The sequence below is a fragment of the Geotrypetes seraphini genome, chromosome 9, assembly GCF_902459505.1.
Source record: "Geotrypetes seraphini chromosome 9, aGeoSer1.1, whole genome shotgun sequence".
NCBI classification, from domain to species: Eukaryota; Metazoa; Chordata; class Amphibia; order Gymnophiona; family Dermophiidae; genus Geotrypetes; species Geotrypetes seraphini.
In genome coordinates, this window is record NC_047092.1 from 27,138,904 (window position 1) to 27,156,693 (window position 17,790).

The 17,790-nt window shown below is 41.8% G+C and overlaps 1 protein-coding gene across 4 annotated transcripts in view; it reads right to left on the reverse strand.

The window, feature by feature from the left end:
* ORC5 (origin recognition complex subunit 5) overlaps positions 1-17,790 on the reverse strand; it is a 144,054-nt gene that overhangs the window by 19,500 nt on the left and 106,764 nt on the right. The window contains exon 14 of one of the 4 annotated variants that reach the window (XM_033958470.1): positions 1,666-1,779. The exons of the other annotated variants lie outside the window; for them this stretch is intronic. Coding sequence (XP_033814361.1) covers positions 1,669-1,779 — 111 coding nt within the window. The 3' untranslated portion in view covers positions 1,666-1,668. The remainder of the gene's footprint in view (positions 1-1,665; positions 1,780-17,790) is intronic. 4 annotated transcript variants of the gene reach the window in all.

Below are 17,790 nucleotides of genomic sequence, written 5' to 3' on the forward strand. Positions count from 1 at the left end.
TTTGGATGTTTCCCTGCTCCAACTTTTGGACGTCTTATGGGAAACATCCATTTTCAAAACCACTAGACGTCCAAATGTTTTTTTGGAGGGAAAATGACCTATTTGGATGCTTTGGTCCTTAGGACTAGAGGACAAATTTTTCCCTGTCCCTACGGGAACTCATGTTCCCGTCCCGGTGAGTTCTTTTCCTGTCCATACCCCATTCCTGCAAGCTCCGTCCTCATTTGCACAAGCCTCAAACACTTTGAAATCCTAAGTGTCCGAGGCTTGTGCAGTTAAGGCAGAGCTTGCAGGAATGGGGCAGCAACAGCGACAAAACTCCCAGAGACAGGATGGGAAAATTGAGTTCCTGCGAGGATGGGGAAAAATTTGTCTCCGTGTCATTCTCTACTTAGGACATCCAACATTTTAGCACAAATTGGATTTCTTTTCATATCCACAATTCTTCAAGTCGCTAGGACTCAATAGCACATAACAATAACAGTTCACAAATGTAAAACATTAAACTCCTTCATTTCACAACTAAGGAAAGACATTTGTTGTTTGTAAACTTTTTTATATTCCAAATACAGTATAATGAATCTATATATCAAAATTTGCAATGACTGAAATTTCAATATAATAAGCTTCTAACATACATATCTTCTGCTATATCATTCAAACAAAGTGCAGTATATTACTCTGAAGTCAATAAATCAGGAACATTACTGGCTTCTTATTTGAAAGGCAAAATAATTAAACAGCAAATTGCTAGTATGAAATCCAACACTGGAGAAGTCTATACCACTACTCCTGTATTTTGTCAATCTTTCAGAATTTCTATAAATCTTTATATACCTCTGAATACATGGTTTCATTTGACATTATCACAAAGTTTCTGTCAAATCTACACCTTCCGCAAATTGAGTCACAAGATTTACAGCTTTTAAACTAACCTATTCAACTTCAAGAAATTTCATTGGCTATAAAGATTTTTTTGGCTTCTGCAAAATCTCCAGGTCCTAATGGTATTCCAGCTGAATTTTTTAAATCCCTTGTTTCAGTATTATCTGCAAATCTTCAAAAATATTACCATGCACTTTTATCTCATCCTAAATCTTTAGGAAGATTTTTAGAAGCCAATGTTGTGGTCATACCTAAATTTGACAGAGACCCTCAATATGTTCAGAACTATCATCCTATTTCATTTCTAAACTTAGGACTCCTTTTACAAAGGTGCGTTAAGGCCTTAACGCGCAGAATAGTGTGTGCTAAAATGCCATGCATGCTAGCCGCTACCACCTCCTCTTGAGCAGGTGGTAGTTTTTCAGTTAGCATGCACTAATCTGGTGCATGCGCTATAACCTCTAGCACACCTTAGTAAAAGGAGCCCTTAGATTATAAGATTTATATTAAAATCTTGTGTTATAGATTGGAAAAAGTCATTCAACTTCATACATAGAGATCAAGTTGTTTTTTTGAAAAATAGATTTGGTTCTGATAAAACTAATTTATTCTGCCATATACTCCACTCTGCCTGGTCAAAGGATTACCCTATTCTATTTGCATCTTTAGATGCAGAGAAAGTCTTTGACTGGTAGAGTGGCAGTACCTGTTCCATGTATTATCTCATTTTGGTTTTCCCATAGAGTTTATACAAAATGATACATCTTTTGTAATACTTTCCTCTCAGCAAAAATTGTTGCCAATGGAGATCTCTCTGAGCAATTTATACTCAACCATGGAAACAGACAAGAATGTCCCATATCTTCTTTGCTCTTTGATCTCGCTCTTGAAACTCTATTGGTTGCAATACGACAAAAAATACTAATATCATTGGGGTTATTTATTTATATAAAAAATTTCTATACCGTTTAAAACTAAACGATTTACATAATTTTAAAACAAAAACATGATAAAATAAACATACAAACAATCCTCACAAATCATATCTACAAAATAATACCATAGCTTGCATAGTAAAGATCATGAATAATTTATCAACTCTGCCAAAGAGGAAAATTATTGACTAGTAAAAGGCATCTACAAATAGCTGCATCTTAAGTAATTTTCTAAACATGCCCTTTTCACAGCAATTTCATATCTGACCCACCAAGGAGTTCCATATCTTAACTCCTGCACAATAAAAAGTCATTTTACCAGTCTCAACAAGCCTTGGTAATTTGAAATATAAACTCTCAGTTTATGCTGATGATATACTCTTATATTTAATTGAACCTGAATCATCATTATCTGAACCTATTAAGGTAAATTTCTAATTTTTCTAGTTTTTCAGGATATAAAATCATTTGGCATAAACAGAGCTAAAGCCTTTAAACAATCACTGTATTCCCTTTTGTATTATTGATCTTTCTCTAAAATGGGTTCCTTCTTCAATTAAATACTTAGGCATTTATTTTATTAGGGACTTTTTGATATCTAAAATCAATATGGATACAGTTATAGCAAAGGTTAAAGATGATACTCAACCTTGGTCACCCCTTAAATTATCTTGGTGGGGTAATTAGACTCATTAAAAATGACAATTGTCCCCAAGATTACATACATATTAAATATGTTCACAATTTTATTCCTTTCCCATTTGTATAAACTGATAAAAAAAATACTTATTAATTTCCTTTGAAACAACAAGTCTCCCATAATTTCCTTAAATAGCTTGATTCAGTTATGGAGATTCCCATAAACAATTCATTTGCATTATCTTTATGGAACAACCCACTTTTCTTAATATATAAGAAATTGATTTCTTTGTCTTTATGACAAAAACAAAATATATGGGATATTAGTTTTTTCATTGATCCTTAAACAAAATATTGGAGAACTTTCTCCGAAATTCAGTCCATTTATTTATTTATTTACTTAAGTTAATTATATAATCCCTATCAATGGAGGTTGTCTAAGCAGTTTACATTCAGGTACTCAAGCATTTTTCCATCTCTGTCCCGAAGGGGCTCGCAATCTAATATATCTGACGCAATGGAGGATTAAGTGATTTGTCTAAGGTCACAAGAAGTGCGGGGCTTGAACTCACAACCTCAGGGTGCTGAGGATGTAGTTCTACCTACTAGGCCACTCCTTACTCCTAGTTATTTGCATAACTCAATTTTTCCCTTGTTACAATTAAAATCTGTTCTTCATAAAAATAACCTTGCTGATAATACTTTTCAAAAAAATCCCTGGTCTATATAATTTTTGAATTAAAATCTCTTCTAAAGGTCACATTGTGTCTCTGCTTTATAAATTCCTTAAGAATTTAGATACGCCAAGTTCTAATGGTCTTCGTAAAGTCTGGGAAGAGGATATATGTCAACCAATTACTGACTGAATGGGATATATTTTGGCTTCCCTTATATAAATCTTCTAGATCTTTATCCATTACTCAATCCATGTATTTTTTGGCTCATAGATCTTTTTGGACTCAGTTACAGTCCTATCAATTCCACTTTATCAAAGAACTGTTGGTCTTGTGGTTTAAGAACTGGCAATTTTAGACATTTTATCTTTGAATGTTCATATGTTAAAAGGTTTTGGATGAAAATCTGGTCCACCATAAGCAAAATATTTAACATCTCAAAGTATTTCTTCTAAAATAATTTTGTTAAAAGGTATCTGCTTTAAATCTATCTTACATGAATATACAGTGGTACCTTGGATTACGAGCATAATCCGTTCCAGGAGCATGCTCGTAATCCAAAATGCTCGTATATCAAAGCAAGTTTCCCCATAGAAAGTAAGGGAAACTTGCTTTGATATGTTTCCACCCCCCACAAGAACCGGCATTGCTCCCCCGAAGGCCCCCCCCGTGATCCGGTACCCCCCGCCGCCATCGGGCACCCCCCCTGCCGCCATCGGGCACCCCCCCCCCCGCTGCGACCTGAGGTCTCCCCAACCCACCCGAACCCTCTTCTTACTTTTCTGTAGCCTCCACAGCGGCACCGGCACCAGCATGTCCTGTGCGTGGTGCCGGTGCCTGAAGATCTGCTTCCTGTGCTGGGCCTTGAGAGTTCACGTTCGACGTGAACTCTCAGGCCTTGCACAGGAAGCAGATCTTCAGGCACCGGCACCACGCACAGGACATGCTGGTGCCGGTGCCGCTGCGGAGGCTACAGAAAAGTAAGAAGAGGGTTTGGGTGGGTTGGGGGGACCTCAGGTCGCGGCGGTGGGGTGCCCAATGGCGGCGGGGGTGCCCGATGGCGGCGGGGGGGGTGCCGGATCGCGGGGGGGAGGGTGCCGTTCGCAGGGGGGGCGCTCGCAAATCGAAGCGCGCTCGGTTTCTGAGGTGCCGATTTTGCAAATGTTTTGCTTGTCTTGCAAAACACTCGCAAACTGGTGCACTCGTAAACCGAGGTACCACTGTAACTATTTATTATTGTGTTCTCTCATTGCTTTATTTGTGCCACCTGAAAGGATCTTTCTAAAGTTAGTTAAGATAGATGGTAGAACTTGACATGTTTAGCATACAGTATAAGCCTAATTGGTATATTACAAATTTTGATAAGAAATGGTCTGCTTTGAAATTTATTTATTTATTCAATTTTTTAGCCCTCCTTCCCAAAAGAGCTCTGAATGGATTATAAATCAGGTACTCAAGCATTTTTCCTATCTGTCCCAGCAGGCTCACAGTCTATCTAATGTACCTGGGGCAGTGGAGGATTAAGTGACTTGCCCAGGGTCACAAGGAGCAGCGCAGGATTTGAACCCACAACCTCAGGGTGCTGAGGCTATAGCTCTAACCGCTGTGCCACACTCTCCTTATCATCTCATCCGTAAATATCTGTACTGATATTCCCTCTCATGTATAATTATGTTTGTTTGTTGTTATCTGAAATTTTCAATAAATACACAAAAGACTAAAAAAAAGAAAGAAACAGTCAGTCAACCTGTTTACTCTGAGGAAAACGAGTGTCTTGCAAAGTGATCTAATTAGAGACTTGGAATTATAAATTACACAAATGAATTTCTCAGCTAACTATATTCACATTTCAATGCATGCTTTGAGAAGGAAAGAATTTTCTATTTTATGGTTATGCCTATGCCTCCTGTCTTATTTTCCTCTCTGGTGCGAAGGCCTGGATTATGCAAACTGAAGCAACAGGACTTAGTACATCCAGATGCGCCAGCTCCTAAGGAAGCTATTGCATGCCACTGCAAATGACTTAAGTATATTTCATTCCCAAGCTACCATCCATGACTATGTCCCTTTAATAAAAATTCAAAACTGTAGCAGTTATTTCTTTGCTCTTTCTTCTATATAATCTACTGCTATAAACCTTCAAATCTCACATTCCCATTTCTCTCATAGTATGAAGCATTCATTTAAATAAATATGAAGACTTTTACTAAAGCTTAGCATGCGCTAACAGACATTAGCAAAGTGCAACATGGCACATAGGTATAATATAGGATCCACATCAGTCTGGAAAAAACATGGACTGTAACCATACAACTAGAACAATTGTGCACGTAAACAGCTGTTAAGAAATGGAGAACCAAAATACTTTTATAAGACAGAAAAGATTTTAAAATACTTGATACAGCATCTTAAGTCAACATATGGACAAGTTACAGCTCAGAGTAGCATATGGAATGTCAGTTTTTGTAATTTATGTGTGCTATCTGCATGCAGAGTCTGGCTTCTTGGAGTTTTAATTTAATTTTTGTCTGTATATTTCTCTTTTTAGTTTGTGATCACTTATTCAGTACTTTGTGAGGGTCTATCTAAATTCTAGGTACCGGTATGTGACCAAGGTCAGATGTTGTATTAGCATGAGTTTCTATGTAGGGGGGTCTCTAGTCTGGCGTATATAGTTTTCCTAGTAGGTTTACTGAAATTCTAGGGCCAACGTCAATATTTACAGTTGTGTTCTTTTCTGAATATAAGCTCCTTGTTAAGCGAGTTCAAAAGTTAGAGCAAATCTACCATATAATAGCACTGAGAGACCTAAGTGGCTTTTTCATATTTTTTGTATTTCCTCACAAAATGTCTGATACTAGAGAAATTTATGTTGTTGTCACTATGATGGCACCAAAATCTAACAATTTTTTTGTATGTTGAATTGTATGGGGAAATGTCTTAGTTTATTAGTTGGCTATTTGGGACATTGCTGGGGCGTTAAGCCCTGCTTGTTTGTCAACTTGAAGCTGGGAAGTATTATCAGCATATTACAATTACCTGCCTGAGAGTGAGCTGGCAGGCCTGGAATAAGTGGAGTTTTTTCTCGGCCTGTGAGGACAGTGGGTGTTCTTTGATACAGCTGTGTGCCATTTGTATTTTCCCCTGCTTGCTTTGAGGTCTTTTTCTCTGCTAAAAATACACTGGGCTGCTTGACTCTCTTTGTTGGCAGAAGAGAGTTGCTTTTGTTTTTTGTATGTGTTACAGTGATTTTTCAACTCTGTCCTGTGGATTGAAGAAAGGGGTTTCAATGAATGTAGAATATATGTAAAAAAAAAAAAAAAAAAGCAAGAATGATTGTGTTTATAACAAAATCAAATTTGTTTTAACACTTAGTTGATTGGTTTTGCTGTAAACCACTTTTCACTGAATATATAAATGTACTCATAACACAACAAAATAGGAAGCTTTGGAAAGGCCCAAAGGATTCAGTAATGTTACAATTACAGCATTAAAGCTAATGCCTTAAATATGGTCTTTTAGTTATGATATGGACTATCCCTATTGTGGAATGTCCAATGTACATCTTATACTCTTGCTCAGAAAATTGTATTTCTATACTCTTGCTTTCTTAAAGTTTCTGTTCTTTGTATTTCATCTGATTATCTGCATATTGTATTTCGCTGAATGTCCAGCTATCTTGATTGAAAACCGTCTAGAAGTCGCAGATTATGGCGGTATAGAAAAATAAAGTTGTTATTACTATTATTATTAAAAAGCAATAGAAAAGACACCAATTCATGAATGTTAAAATGAACATAATTAAGTCACTTTTCATAAGAACATAAGAGTTGTATACTATAGTGAACAAAGAAAAGGTCAACAAGCCCAGTGTGGCCAATTCAGATCACAAGTACCTGGCAAGAATCCAGGTCACATGTCTTCTGAGCATTGATATGTACCAAGTTCAAAGCAATCTGTATTTAATATACAGTGATACCTTGGATTACGAGCATAATCCGTTCCAGGAGCATGCTCGTAATCCAAAATGCTCATATATCAAAGCAAGTTTCCCCATAGGAAGTAAGGGAAACTTGCTTTGATATGTTCCCACCCCAAACCTTCCCCCCCCCGAAGCCAGCAGCGCTGCTCCCCCCCCCCCCGAGACCCGGCATTGCTCCCCCCGAAGGCCCCCCCCCGCGAACGGGCACCCTCCCCCTCGTGATCCGGCACCCCCCCGCCACCACCTGAGATCCCCCAACCCACCCGAACCCTCTTCTTACTTCCAGTGTAGCCTCCGCATCGGCATCGCCGGCATCAGCATGTCCTGTGCCCGAAAATCTGCTTCCTGTGCCGGGCCTTGAGCATGTGCACATGCTCAAGGCCCGGCACAGGAAGCAGATTTTCGGGCACACAACATGCTGGTGCCGATGCGGTGGCTACACTGGAAGTAAGAAGAGGGTTTGGGTGGGTTGGGTTGGGTGATCTCAGGTGGCGGCGAGGAGGTGCCCGATGGCGGCAGGGGGGTGACGGATCGCGGGGGGGAGGGTGCCGGTTCACGGGGGGGGGGGGGCGCTCGTACAGCGAGGCAAGCTCGGTTTACGAGGCACCAAATTTGCGAATGTTTTGCTCGTCTTGCAAAACACTCGTAAACCGAGGTACCACTGTATATGGAAAGCTAAAAGAAAAAGCTCACTAGAGTTCTAAAATATAATGAATCAAATGTTTCAACACTTTTCAAATTGTAGTACTACAACATATATGTTTTTCATATTATGAACATGCTCTTTTGCATCTAATTTTGTTTTAAAAGTGTGTAAAACAGGTGTATAAACATCATGGGCTACATTTCTATTTACAATCTAAAGCAACAATAATATACTTTGACAAAAAATGGGCTGATGTACGCCAAATGAAAGAGGCTAGGTTAGGTTAAAGAAAGAAATATTTGGCTCAGAATGATCAAATTACTGGAACCAGTTCCAGGAGATAATAAATAAGGGAAATTCATTCTGGGAATTCCCAAAGGAGGAAATGATGATAGGGAAGACAAATGGGTTAGACCAGTGAATATGACTCAAGAAAATTTCCTGGCACTCTTGAGTCTAAATCTCTACCTTGCTACGCCACAGTTTTACCAATGACACTTTTTGCCCAACTGTAATTAAAGGAGGAGGAGGAGGAGGACAATACTTTCCTTCTTCCCTCTGGAAATTACTACAGTTCATTCCATCAAATTGATAGTTGGTGTTTCTATTTAGTGGAACTCAATCAGATGCTTCCAAGTATAAACATCAAATGCATAGGGATCTACTTTAATTTAGAGAACATTTTGCCATCACCAAAGTCTCAAGATACATCAGTGAAGTTCAACATAAATATGCACCTTGTTGTTGGTTATGAATCTTAGACATTTGAGTAAATTGGCTGTCTGAAAATCACCAACCTCACTTCAATCTGCCCAAATGTATATGACCTTTCATGCTATAAGTACTTTAGTTAAATTGAGAGGACACATTCTCAGAGATAGATATAGGTCAGGGGAAGGAAAATAATACAGATTATATCTTCAAATCTACATGTTTATTTTCGATTGACATTTAGCACAGTTACTTTTAGTAACAGGTGATATCCAGGGACAGCAGGCAGCTATTCTCACATGTGGGTGACGTCATCCGACGGAGCCCCGATGCAGACGCCTCAGAAGCAGACTTGCTTGAAGAAACTAGAAGTTTTGAGTCGCCCGCACCGCACATGCGCGAGTGCCTTCCCGCCCAGTGCACAGGGCACGTCTCCTCAGTTCAGATAGCTAGCAGAGAAGCCAACCAGGTAAGGTGGGTGGGTTGTGAGAATAGCTGCCTGTTGTCCCTGGATAACACCAGTTACGGTAAGTAACTGTGCTTTATCCCAGGACAAGCAGGCAGGCTATTCTCACATGTGGGTGACCTCCAAGCTAACCAGAATGGGATGGTGGGAGTGTTGGCAATCTAGGAGAATAAATTTTGTAATACTGTTTGGCCAAACTGTCCATCCCGTCTGGAGAATGTATCCAGACAATAGTGAGAAGTGAAGGTATGAACCGAGGACCAAGTAGCAGTCTTGCAAATTTCCTCAATAGGTGTAGATCTAAGGAAAGCTACTGAAGCTGCCATAGCTCTGACTTTATGGGCTGTGACTTTACTGTGAAGAAGTAATCCAGCCTGGGCATAGCAGAATGAGATACAAGCTGTAAGAGTAAGCAGTAAGAGATACCCTCTTCATCCAGTTGGAGATGGTGCGTTTAGAAATTGGATGTCCCAACTTATTTGGATCGAAAGAGACAAAAAGTTGAGGAGCAGTTCTGTGTGGTTTGGTGCGTTCCAAGTAGAAGGCCAAAGCACGTTTACAGTCCAGAGTATGAAGAGCTGATTCTCCAGGGTGAGAATGAGGCTTTGGAAAAAACACTGGAAGTACAGTGGATTGGTTGAGATGAAATTCTGAGACTACTTTAGGTAGGAATTTCAGATGAGTATGAAGAACCACCTTGAATGGTGGATCAGTAACTAAATCTTGCAGCTCACTGACTTGTCGAGCAGAAGTGAGGGCAATGAGAAATACCACTTTCCAAGTGAGATACTTCAGATGAGCCTTATCAGTTGGTTCAAATGGAGGCTTCATGAGTTGAGAAAGGACAACATTGAGGTCCCAAACCACAGGAGGCGGTTTGACATTGAAAAGTCTTTACATGAATCTGGAAACCACTGGATGAGCAGAGAGGGGTTTCCCTTGAAAAGGCTGATGAAAAGCCGCAATTACACTGAGATGGACTCGTATGGATGTAGAATTGAGGCCAGAATTGGATAAGTGCAAAAGATAGTCCAAACAGAAGATAAGTTGAAATGCTGAGGTTCCTTATGATGAGCAAAACACCATGTAGAAAATCTAGTCCATTTTTGGTGATAGCATTGTTGAGTGGTAAACTTTCTGGAAGCTTCTAAAATGTCTCTTACAGATTGAGAAAATTGAAGAGGGGTTATGTTGAGAGGTACCAGGCTGTCAGGTGTAGAGATTGCAGGTTGGGATGAAGCAGAAATCCTTGACTCTGTGTAAGCAGAGAAGGAAAAACTGGAAGAAGGAAGGGCTCCCTGCTGCTGAGTTGAAGTAGAAGGGAGTACCATGGTTGTCTCGGCCACCGAGGAGCGATTAGAATCATGGTGGCATGATCGTTCTTCAATTTGACTAGAGTCTTGAGAATGAGAGGGAATGGAGGAAATGCGTAGAGGAAAAGATTCGTCCATTCCAGAAGAAAAGCATCTGTCTCGAGGCGGTGAGGAGAGTATATCCTGGAGCAGAACTGAGGCAGTTTGAAGGTGTGGGGAGCTGCAAAGAGGTCTATTTGTGGCGTGCCCCACTGTGAAAAAAATATGGTGACGAGGCGAGGAATGGAGAGTCCATTCGTGAGGTTGCAGGAGACAACTCAAGTTGTCTGCTAAGCAATTCTTCGCCCTTTGAATGTAGACAGCCTTGAGGAAGGTGTTGTGGCGGATCGCCCAGTCCCAAACCTCCAGAGCTTCTTGACAAAGGGAGGCAGACCCTGTCCCTCCCTGTTTGTTGACATAATACATGGCGACTTGGTTGTCCTTGCGAATGAGGACTACTGTGTCGTGAAGGAGATGTTAAAAAGCATGGAGAGCTTCGAGGATTGCTTTGAGTTCCAACTGATTGATATGACACTGACGATCCGTACTGGTCCAGAGGCCTTGAGTACGGAGACCATCGATATGAGCCTTGAGTACGGATGACCATCGAAGAGTCTGTCGTGAGGACCTTTTGATTAGGGGGAGTTTGAAAAATCAAGCCTCTGGAAAGATTGGAAGAGAGCATCCACCAATGGAGAGACTTCTTGAAGGTAGGAGTGACTGAAATGTGTCGGGAAGGAGGGTCACAAACTTGCGTCCATTGAGATGCCAGGGTCCACTGAGGAATTCTGAGGTGAAGTCTGGCAAAAGGAGTCACGTGTACTGTGGAGACCATGTGACCCAGAAGAACCATCATGTGTCTTGCCGAGATGGAAGAGCGGGAAGACACTGTATGACAAAGTTGCAGAAGAGCTTCCAGACGTTGAGGAAGGAATGCTCTGAGCTGGACAGTGTCCAAACCAGCTCCAATGAATTGCAGATTCTGTGAGGGTTGAAGTTGAGATTTGGGAAAGTTGATTTTGAATCCCAAACTTTGTAGGAACCAGATAGTCCGTTGGGTCGCTACAATAACTTCTTGAGACGTGGAATCTTTGATGAGCCAGTCGTCTAGGTAGGAAAATACCTTTAGACCATTATTCCGTAGAGCTGCTTCTACCACTACCAGGCACTTGGTGAACACTCTGGGAGACGAGGCCAGGCCGAAGGGTAGAGCTATATATTGGTAATGCAGATTCCCCACCCAAAATCTGAGGTATTGACGGGAGGCCGGATGGATGGGAATATGAGTATAGGCCTCCTTGAGATCCAGAGAGCATAACCAGTCATTCTGCTCGAGAAGGAGATAAAGAGATGCCAGGGACAACATTCAAAATTTTTCTTTGATTAAAAATTTGTTGAGAGCCCTGAGATCCAGAATGGGTCGCAGATCGCCCGTCTTCTTCGGAACAAGGAAGTAACGGGAGTAAAAACCCCTGTTGTGCTGTTCCAGGGGAACAGGCTCAATGGCATGGAGATGAAGCAGAGCTTGAGCTTCCTGAAGAAGAAGGGCGGTCTGGGACGGATTGGAAGGATACTCTCTTGGAGGAAGCTCTGGTGGAACCTGAGTGAAGTGAAGAGAGTATCCTTCCCTGATGATGGTAATTACATCCGACCTCTGGGTACTTATCGTCCATCGGTGGTAAAAATGATGGAGACAACCTCCGACAGGGGGAAAGGGAGACAGAGACAGAATGATGGAGGTTATGCTCTGTTGTAAACAGTCAAAAAGGCTGAGAAGCCTTAGGTGCAGCAGAAGGTTGAGATTGCTGTTGCTTCTGAGGATGCTGCTTTTTCAAAGGAGGACGAGTATAAGAAGCCAACTTTGGAGGAAAACGCCTCTGATAGATGACAAGAGGGCGTGTAGGCTTGGGTGGAGTCGGCTTCGGCTTGGTTCTGACAATGCAAGCAAACGATTTTGCATGGTCAGATAACTTGTTGGTGGCCGCCTCGATGGATTCATCAAAGAGGTCGTTGCCTTGACAAGGAAGATTAGCCAGGCGGTCCTGAAGATTAGAGTCCATGTCAATGGTACAAAGCCAGGCAAGACGACGCATAGCCACTGAGCAAGCAGCCGCCCGGGCAGACAGCTCAAAAGCGTCATAAGATGATTGGAGAAGATAGAGACGCAGTTGAGAGAAACTAGCATTCAGTTCTTGAAACTCAAAATGCATTTGATTGTCCATTTAAGTCAAACATTTCGGGAGAAGGGAAAGAAGAAATTCAAAATAGGAAATGAAAATTATAGTTGAGGACCTTAAGAGGACATCATAGCATTCTGGCAGATGCGACGTCCAAATTTGTCCATAGTTTTCCCCTCTCTCCCAGGAGGAACTGTGGCATAGCCCTTGGAAGGATGGGATCTCTTCAAGGATGACTCAACAAGCAGGGATTGATGTGAAAGCTGTGAGTTGTCAAAGCCTTTGTGATGCACAGTCTTATACCTCAAGTCCAACTTTCCAGGAACTGCTGGTATGAAAAAAGGAGTCTCTATGCATCGAGCAAAAGTCTGATTTAAAAGCTTATGAAGAGGAAGCTTGAGACTCTCAGCCGGAGGCTGAGGGAGACGCATGACTTCTAGATATCCAATTTTACATCCAAATCCAAAGCCATCTGTCATAAAAAAGACGAAAAAGATAGCTGATCTGGTAGGGCTTGGTCTCGAGAAGGACTCGAGGACGTCGAGGCAGCCTGTGTCGAAGAAGAATCTTCGGCATGGAAAAAAGCATCAAAGGAACCTGGTGACTTGGATGAGGCAACTGAGACCGGAACATCCTCGAGGTCCGGCATTGGAGACCTCGACCGAGGTGGTCTGGTCGAGGTCTGAGTAGAACGAGGCTGAAGACACAACAATCCAAGATGGCCGACGGTCCCGGACGCTAAGCAGCACGCCGGAGATTTTCTGAAAAATTTTCCTCCGAAAAGATTTACTTACTCAGAATGCCGAAGAGGAGAGGCCGCAGCGCCGCTGGAGCCTTGCGGCGTTCGGCGGTCCCCTCGTTCGGCAATATAGAAGAACTCCTGCGTCGGATGCAGGATATCCCGGCAGCGTCGGCACCCCTGCTGGAGACGCCTCAGAGGGGCGGAAATGAGGTGATCTCCTTGGGGCTAGAGACTACGCGGATCCCCGACGCTAGGGCACCTCCCCCACCTCTTCAGGTTACCAGCTCCCCACGAGTGGAGGAGCTGCCGGGAGAAGGCAGGCATCTACCCTAGGAGGCCAGGGAGAACAGAGATGGGAGCATGGAGATGGACTCCCTGAGTTTTCAGGTGAGTCCAAAGAACATCGAGGAATTGGAAACATCAGGGACTACTTCAGGCCAGCAGAAGGACCGCCAGGAACAGCTGAAAACTGGTGAGACTATTCAAACTTTTAATCCTTCATATGTTATTGAAAAACCCAGAGAAGTAACACTGGACTCAATTTGGGATTTAGTGGTTGACCTAGCCAAGTCTGTCAAGCCCCAGCTTTTGCAGCTGGAAAATAAAATTACTCTTCAAGAAACTGAGATAAAAAACATAAAAGTTGAAATTGGTGAATCTAAGAATTCTATTGAGAATATACAACAGGAGTTAAAAGTATCAAAACAGCTTAATGAAGCAATAATAAAAGATAATACAAATTTGCGTAGAAAACTGGAAACTTTGGAGAATTTTTCTCGTAATAATAATCTCCGACTGATTAACTTTCCTAAGATAGCCTCGGTGACGCCTAGGGATATGTTGAAACGTTATATGTTGGAGATTTTGGGTATTCCAGAGGATACATTACCACCACTTACTCAAATATATTACCTATCAATGAAAGCTATTAAATCACCATCTAAACAACAGGAGAATAATCAACCAATTAATGTTTCAGCAATCTTGGAACTTTCGGATAGAGAGCTTGCATCTCCGGCAACATTGCTTCTTACTGTGGCTCTTGCTCCAGATAAAAACTGGTTGCTTAGATTGTTCTTTAGAAACAAAATGAAAGAATTTCTTGGACAAAAAATATTAATGTTTCCAGATTTGGCACGGGAAACCCAGAGAAGAAGGCGAGAGTTTCTTTTGATGAAGCCAGGAGTTATATCTCTTGGTGGGACTTTTTTTCTTCGACACCCTTGTAAATGTGTAATACAATACCACATGAAGAAATATGTATCCTTTGAACCATTCCAGTTGACAGCCTTTTTGGCAGGAACTCGGCTGGATGAAGGAAAATCAAAATCAAAGTGAAGTGCATTTGAATAATGATATCCTTCCTCAGCCAAGGGATCTTGTTTTCCTAATATTTGAATTGATAGTTGTTAGCAGTTGTTAGCATTAATATGTCCGCCTTATCCTTCTTGGATCTAATTTTGAGGACTTGAGCTGAATTTAAGCTAAAAAATTTATTTGATTTGATTTGATTACCATGTATTTTACCTTTGAGTATTATTTTCTTGCTTTTCTTCAACTTTCTGTACAAGTGGATACTTGATTTATAACATGTAAAAATTTGATAAATAAATAATAATAAAAAAAAAAAAGGAACGAGGCTTCGAGGAAGAGGGGACATCCTGCGAAGAACGATGCCTGGAAGAATGCCTCAATGAAGGCTTCGAACGATGATGAGAGCTGTGTCTAGAACCAGATCTCGAGAATTGAGGAGACTTCACCTCGGAGACACATGGAGCCGATGCCAACGTGTGAATAGGGCTAGAGGCTGTAGATCGAAGCTCCAGAGGCTTGGAAGAAGAACCTCAATGCACTCGCAAAGACTGTGCTCCATGCTGAGTGTGAGGATTCTCGTCAAGGCACTCGTAAAGAATCTACTCCTTGCATGTCGTGCTTAGATGGCAGACCAAACACTCGCAGAGACTCTGCTCCCTGCGAAGAGTGTGAAGGCCCCGGCTGGGACATAGAAAGCGGCTCAACCCCGCGGGAGTCTGCTAAATGTCCAGGCAGGATAATAGGAAGCAGCTTAGGACCCATAATGGTAAGGTACTGAAGAAACTGCTTCTCTAATATGGTCTGGAAAGAAGCCTGCAAGGTGGGTTCCACATCTGAAACCGGCCCACCTGCCCTAGCTGGAGGTTCCTTCGAGGTAGTGTGAGAGTGCTTCGACTTAGTAGCCTTGGACACTTTAATCACCACCGGTGGAACCGACTGCTGAGCTATTTGACCTGAGGAAACAGGGGAAGGTACAGCAGGTAACATCGAAGCAAGAGCCGCTACAAACGATGAAGGTTTGATGAGGCTCGAGGTGGAAGCAGGAGGCGCTGAAGGAGCATCAATGGAAGTCGAGGTCAAAAACACCTTCGAAGTCGAGGGATCAGATGGAGACTCCATGTCGAAGAGCTTATACACCAAAAGGCAACGACGCTTAAAGGCTCGAGGTTGACGTGTTAGGCAAGGTGTGCACGAGGTTGGATGATGTTTCGGCCCAAGGCAATTGAGGCAGCGTCTGTGAGGGTCTGTAAGGGAGATCGTGCACCTACACTTGCGACACTTCTTAAATCCTGTAGCAGGCTGGGACATAGGCCAAAAAATAGTCGCCGCAAAGTCGAAGCACGCGGGCTGCGGCCGAGCAGCCTGTCCCGGAGAACAAACGGAAGAAAATAAAATTATTTTTTTTTTAAACAAATGAAAACAAAGAAAAACAGTGATTCGTGAATAAAAAGACACAAACCGCGGTCGAAGAGAAGGCAAAGTGAACAAAGCTGAACACAGAGAGTCAAAGATGGACTTCTCGGCTCTGCAGAAAACTAAGAACTGAGGAGACGCGCCCTGTGCACTGGGCGGGAAGGCACTCGCGCATGCGCGGTGCGGGCGACTCGAAACTTCTAGTTTCTTCAAGCAAGTCTGCTTGTGAGGCATCCGCATCGGGGCTCCGTCGGATGACGTCACCCACATGTGAAAATAGCCTGCCTGCTTGTCCTGGGATAACCCAGCTTACAGATGGGAAAACAGATAGATACATATCTTCCCTTTAAAAATTTGGTATAAAATCTGCAAACTTTGTATCAAGGTAGGGAGTTTAAAATTTTTCAGTTAAAAACAATATGCTTAGACAAATATACTTCCACATCCCCACATGAATTCAATTTCCATGTCCCGTCCCCGCAAGTTTTGTCGCCATCCCTGTCCCATTCCTGTAACCTCTGCCATAACTGCACAAGCCTCGAACACTTATGATTTAAAAGTGTTTGAGGCTTGTGAAGATGTGAACAGATCTTGCATGAATGGGGCAGAGACAGGAAAAGAACTCACAGGGAAAGGACTGGAAAATGAGTTCCCACGAGGACGGGGAAAAATTTGTCCCTGTGTCATTCTCTATTCCAAAGTACCCAGCAGGATAGCAACTTAATTCTTAACTGATTTTCATCTTAAAGATGCTAATTATTACAATCAGTATTACATTACAAGTCAGTTAATTGGTATGTTTGTCCTATGAGACACAGGTGGATGGCCCTCACTCGGGAAACGAAGATAGGAAGGATGAAAAATTAGTAATAGGATGGGATCAGCTATATAAGCCAAAGCAGAAGGTATGTAATTCATGCATGTGAAATTTAGACATATGTAACACATGCTATATATAGCCTCTGGCATCAAATATTGAGAGCAGTATATAATTTCAATATGGGGAACTGCTGTTTACAATTACAGTCCTTCCCTTCCAGACAATATGCAGAAAACAGGAGAGGAGAAACTGGAGATAAGGGCAAAGTAACTGTATTCTGCTCTGCAATGTTTGCTCATTTCACTACTTCTCATCTTGTCCCTCACAGGATGGAAGAAAAAAGGCTGAAGCAAATATTCCACGCTATGTGACAGGAGTTTAAGGAAAGGAAGCAGCATAATTGTTTTCTGCTCTGTGTCCACTTTAGCTTTACTCCACTTCATCTGTAGAAGCAGGCAGTGTCAGGAAAAGAGGAAGGAGAAAGCTGGAAAACATATAAAAATCTTACAACCAGATACTGAGAATACAGTTAAGCAATATGCTCCAGTGTAAATACTGAAGAAGGGAACAAAACCAGAGTCTCCTGGATTTTAACACAGCAGAAAGAAACCAACCTATCAATCCAATCTGCTAGTTATTCTTGCCTACAGTCCACGCTATTAAGCGTTATTCCAAATACCATAAAAGCTGACCGCTTCCTCTTTCACTTCTTCCATTTTTGCTACAGAGCTCTTCAAGAAACAAAACACATGGAAATTAGAGGAATAAGAGGCACCCAGGGAAGACAGCAAGTAAAATGATTGCTTTACAAGGATAATGTGATCATTTTCTGCACAGACCAATGTCAGCAAGTGTTCAGAAGTCTACAAAATCCTGAGTGGAGTAGAATGGGTACAAGTGGATCGATTTTTCACTCCATCAAAAATTACAAAGACTAGGGGACACGTGAAGTTACAGGGAAATACTTTTAAAACCAATAGCCTCCTATTTTTTCACTCATGAGAATAGTTAAGCTCTGGAATGCATTGCCAGAG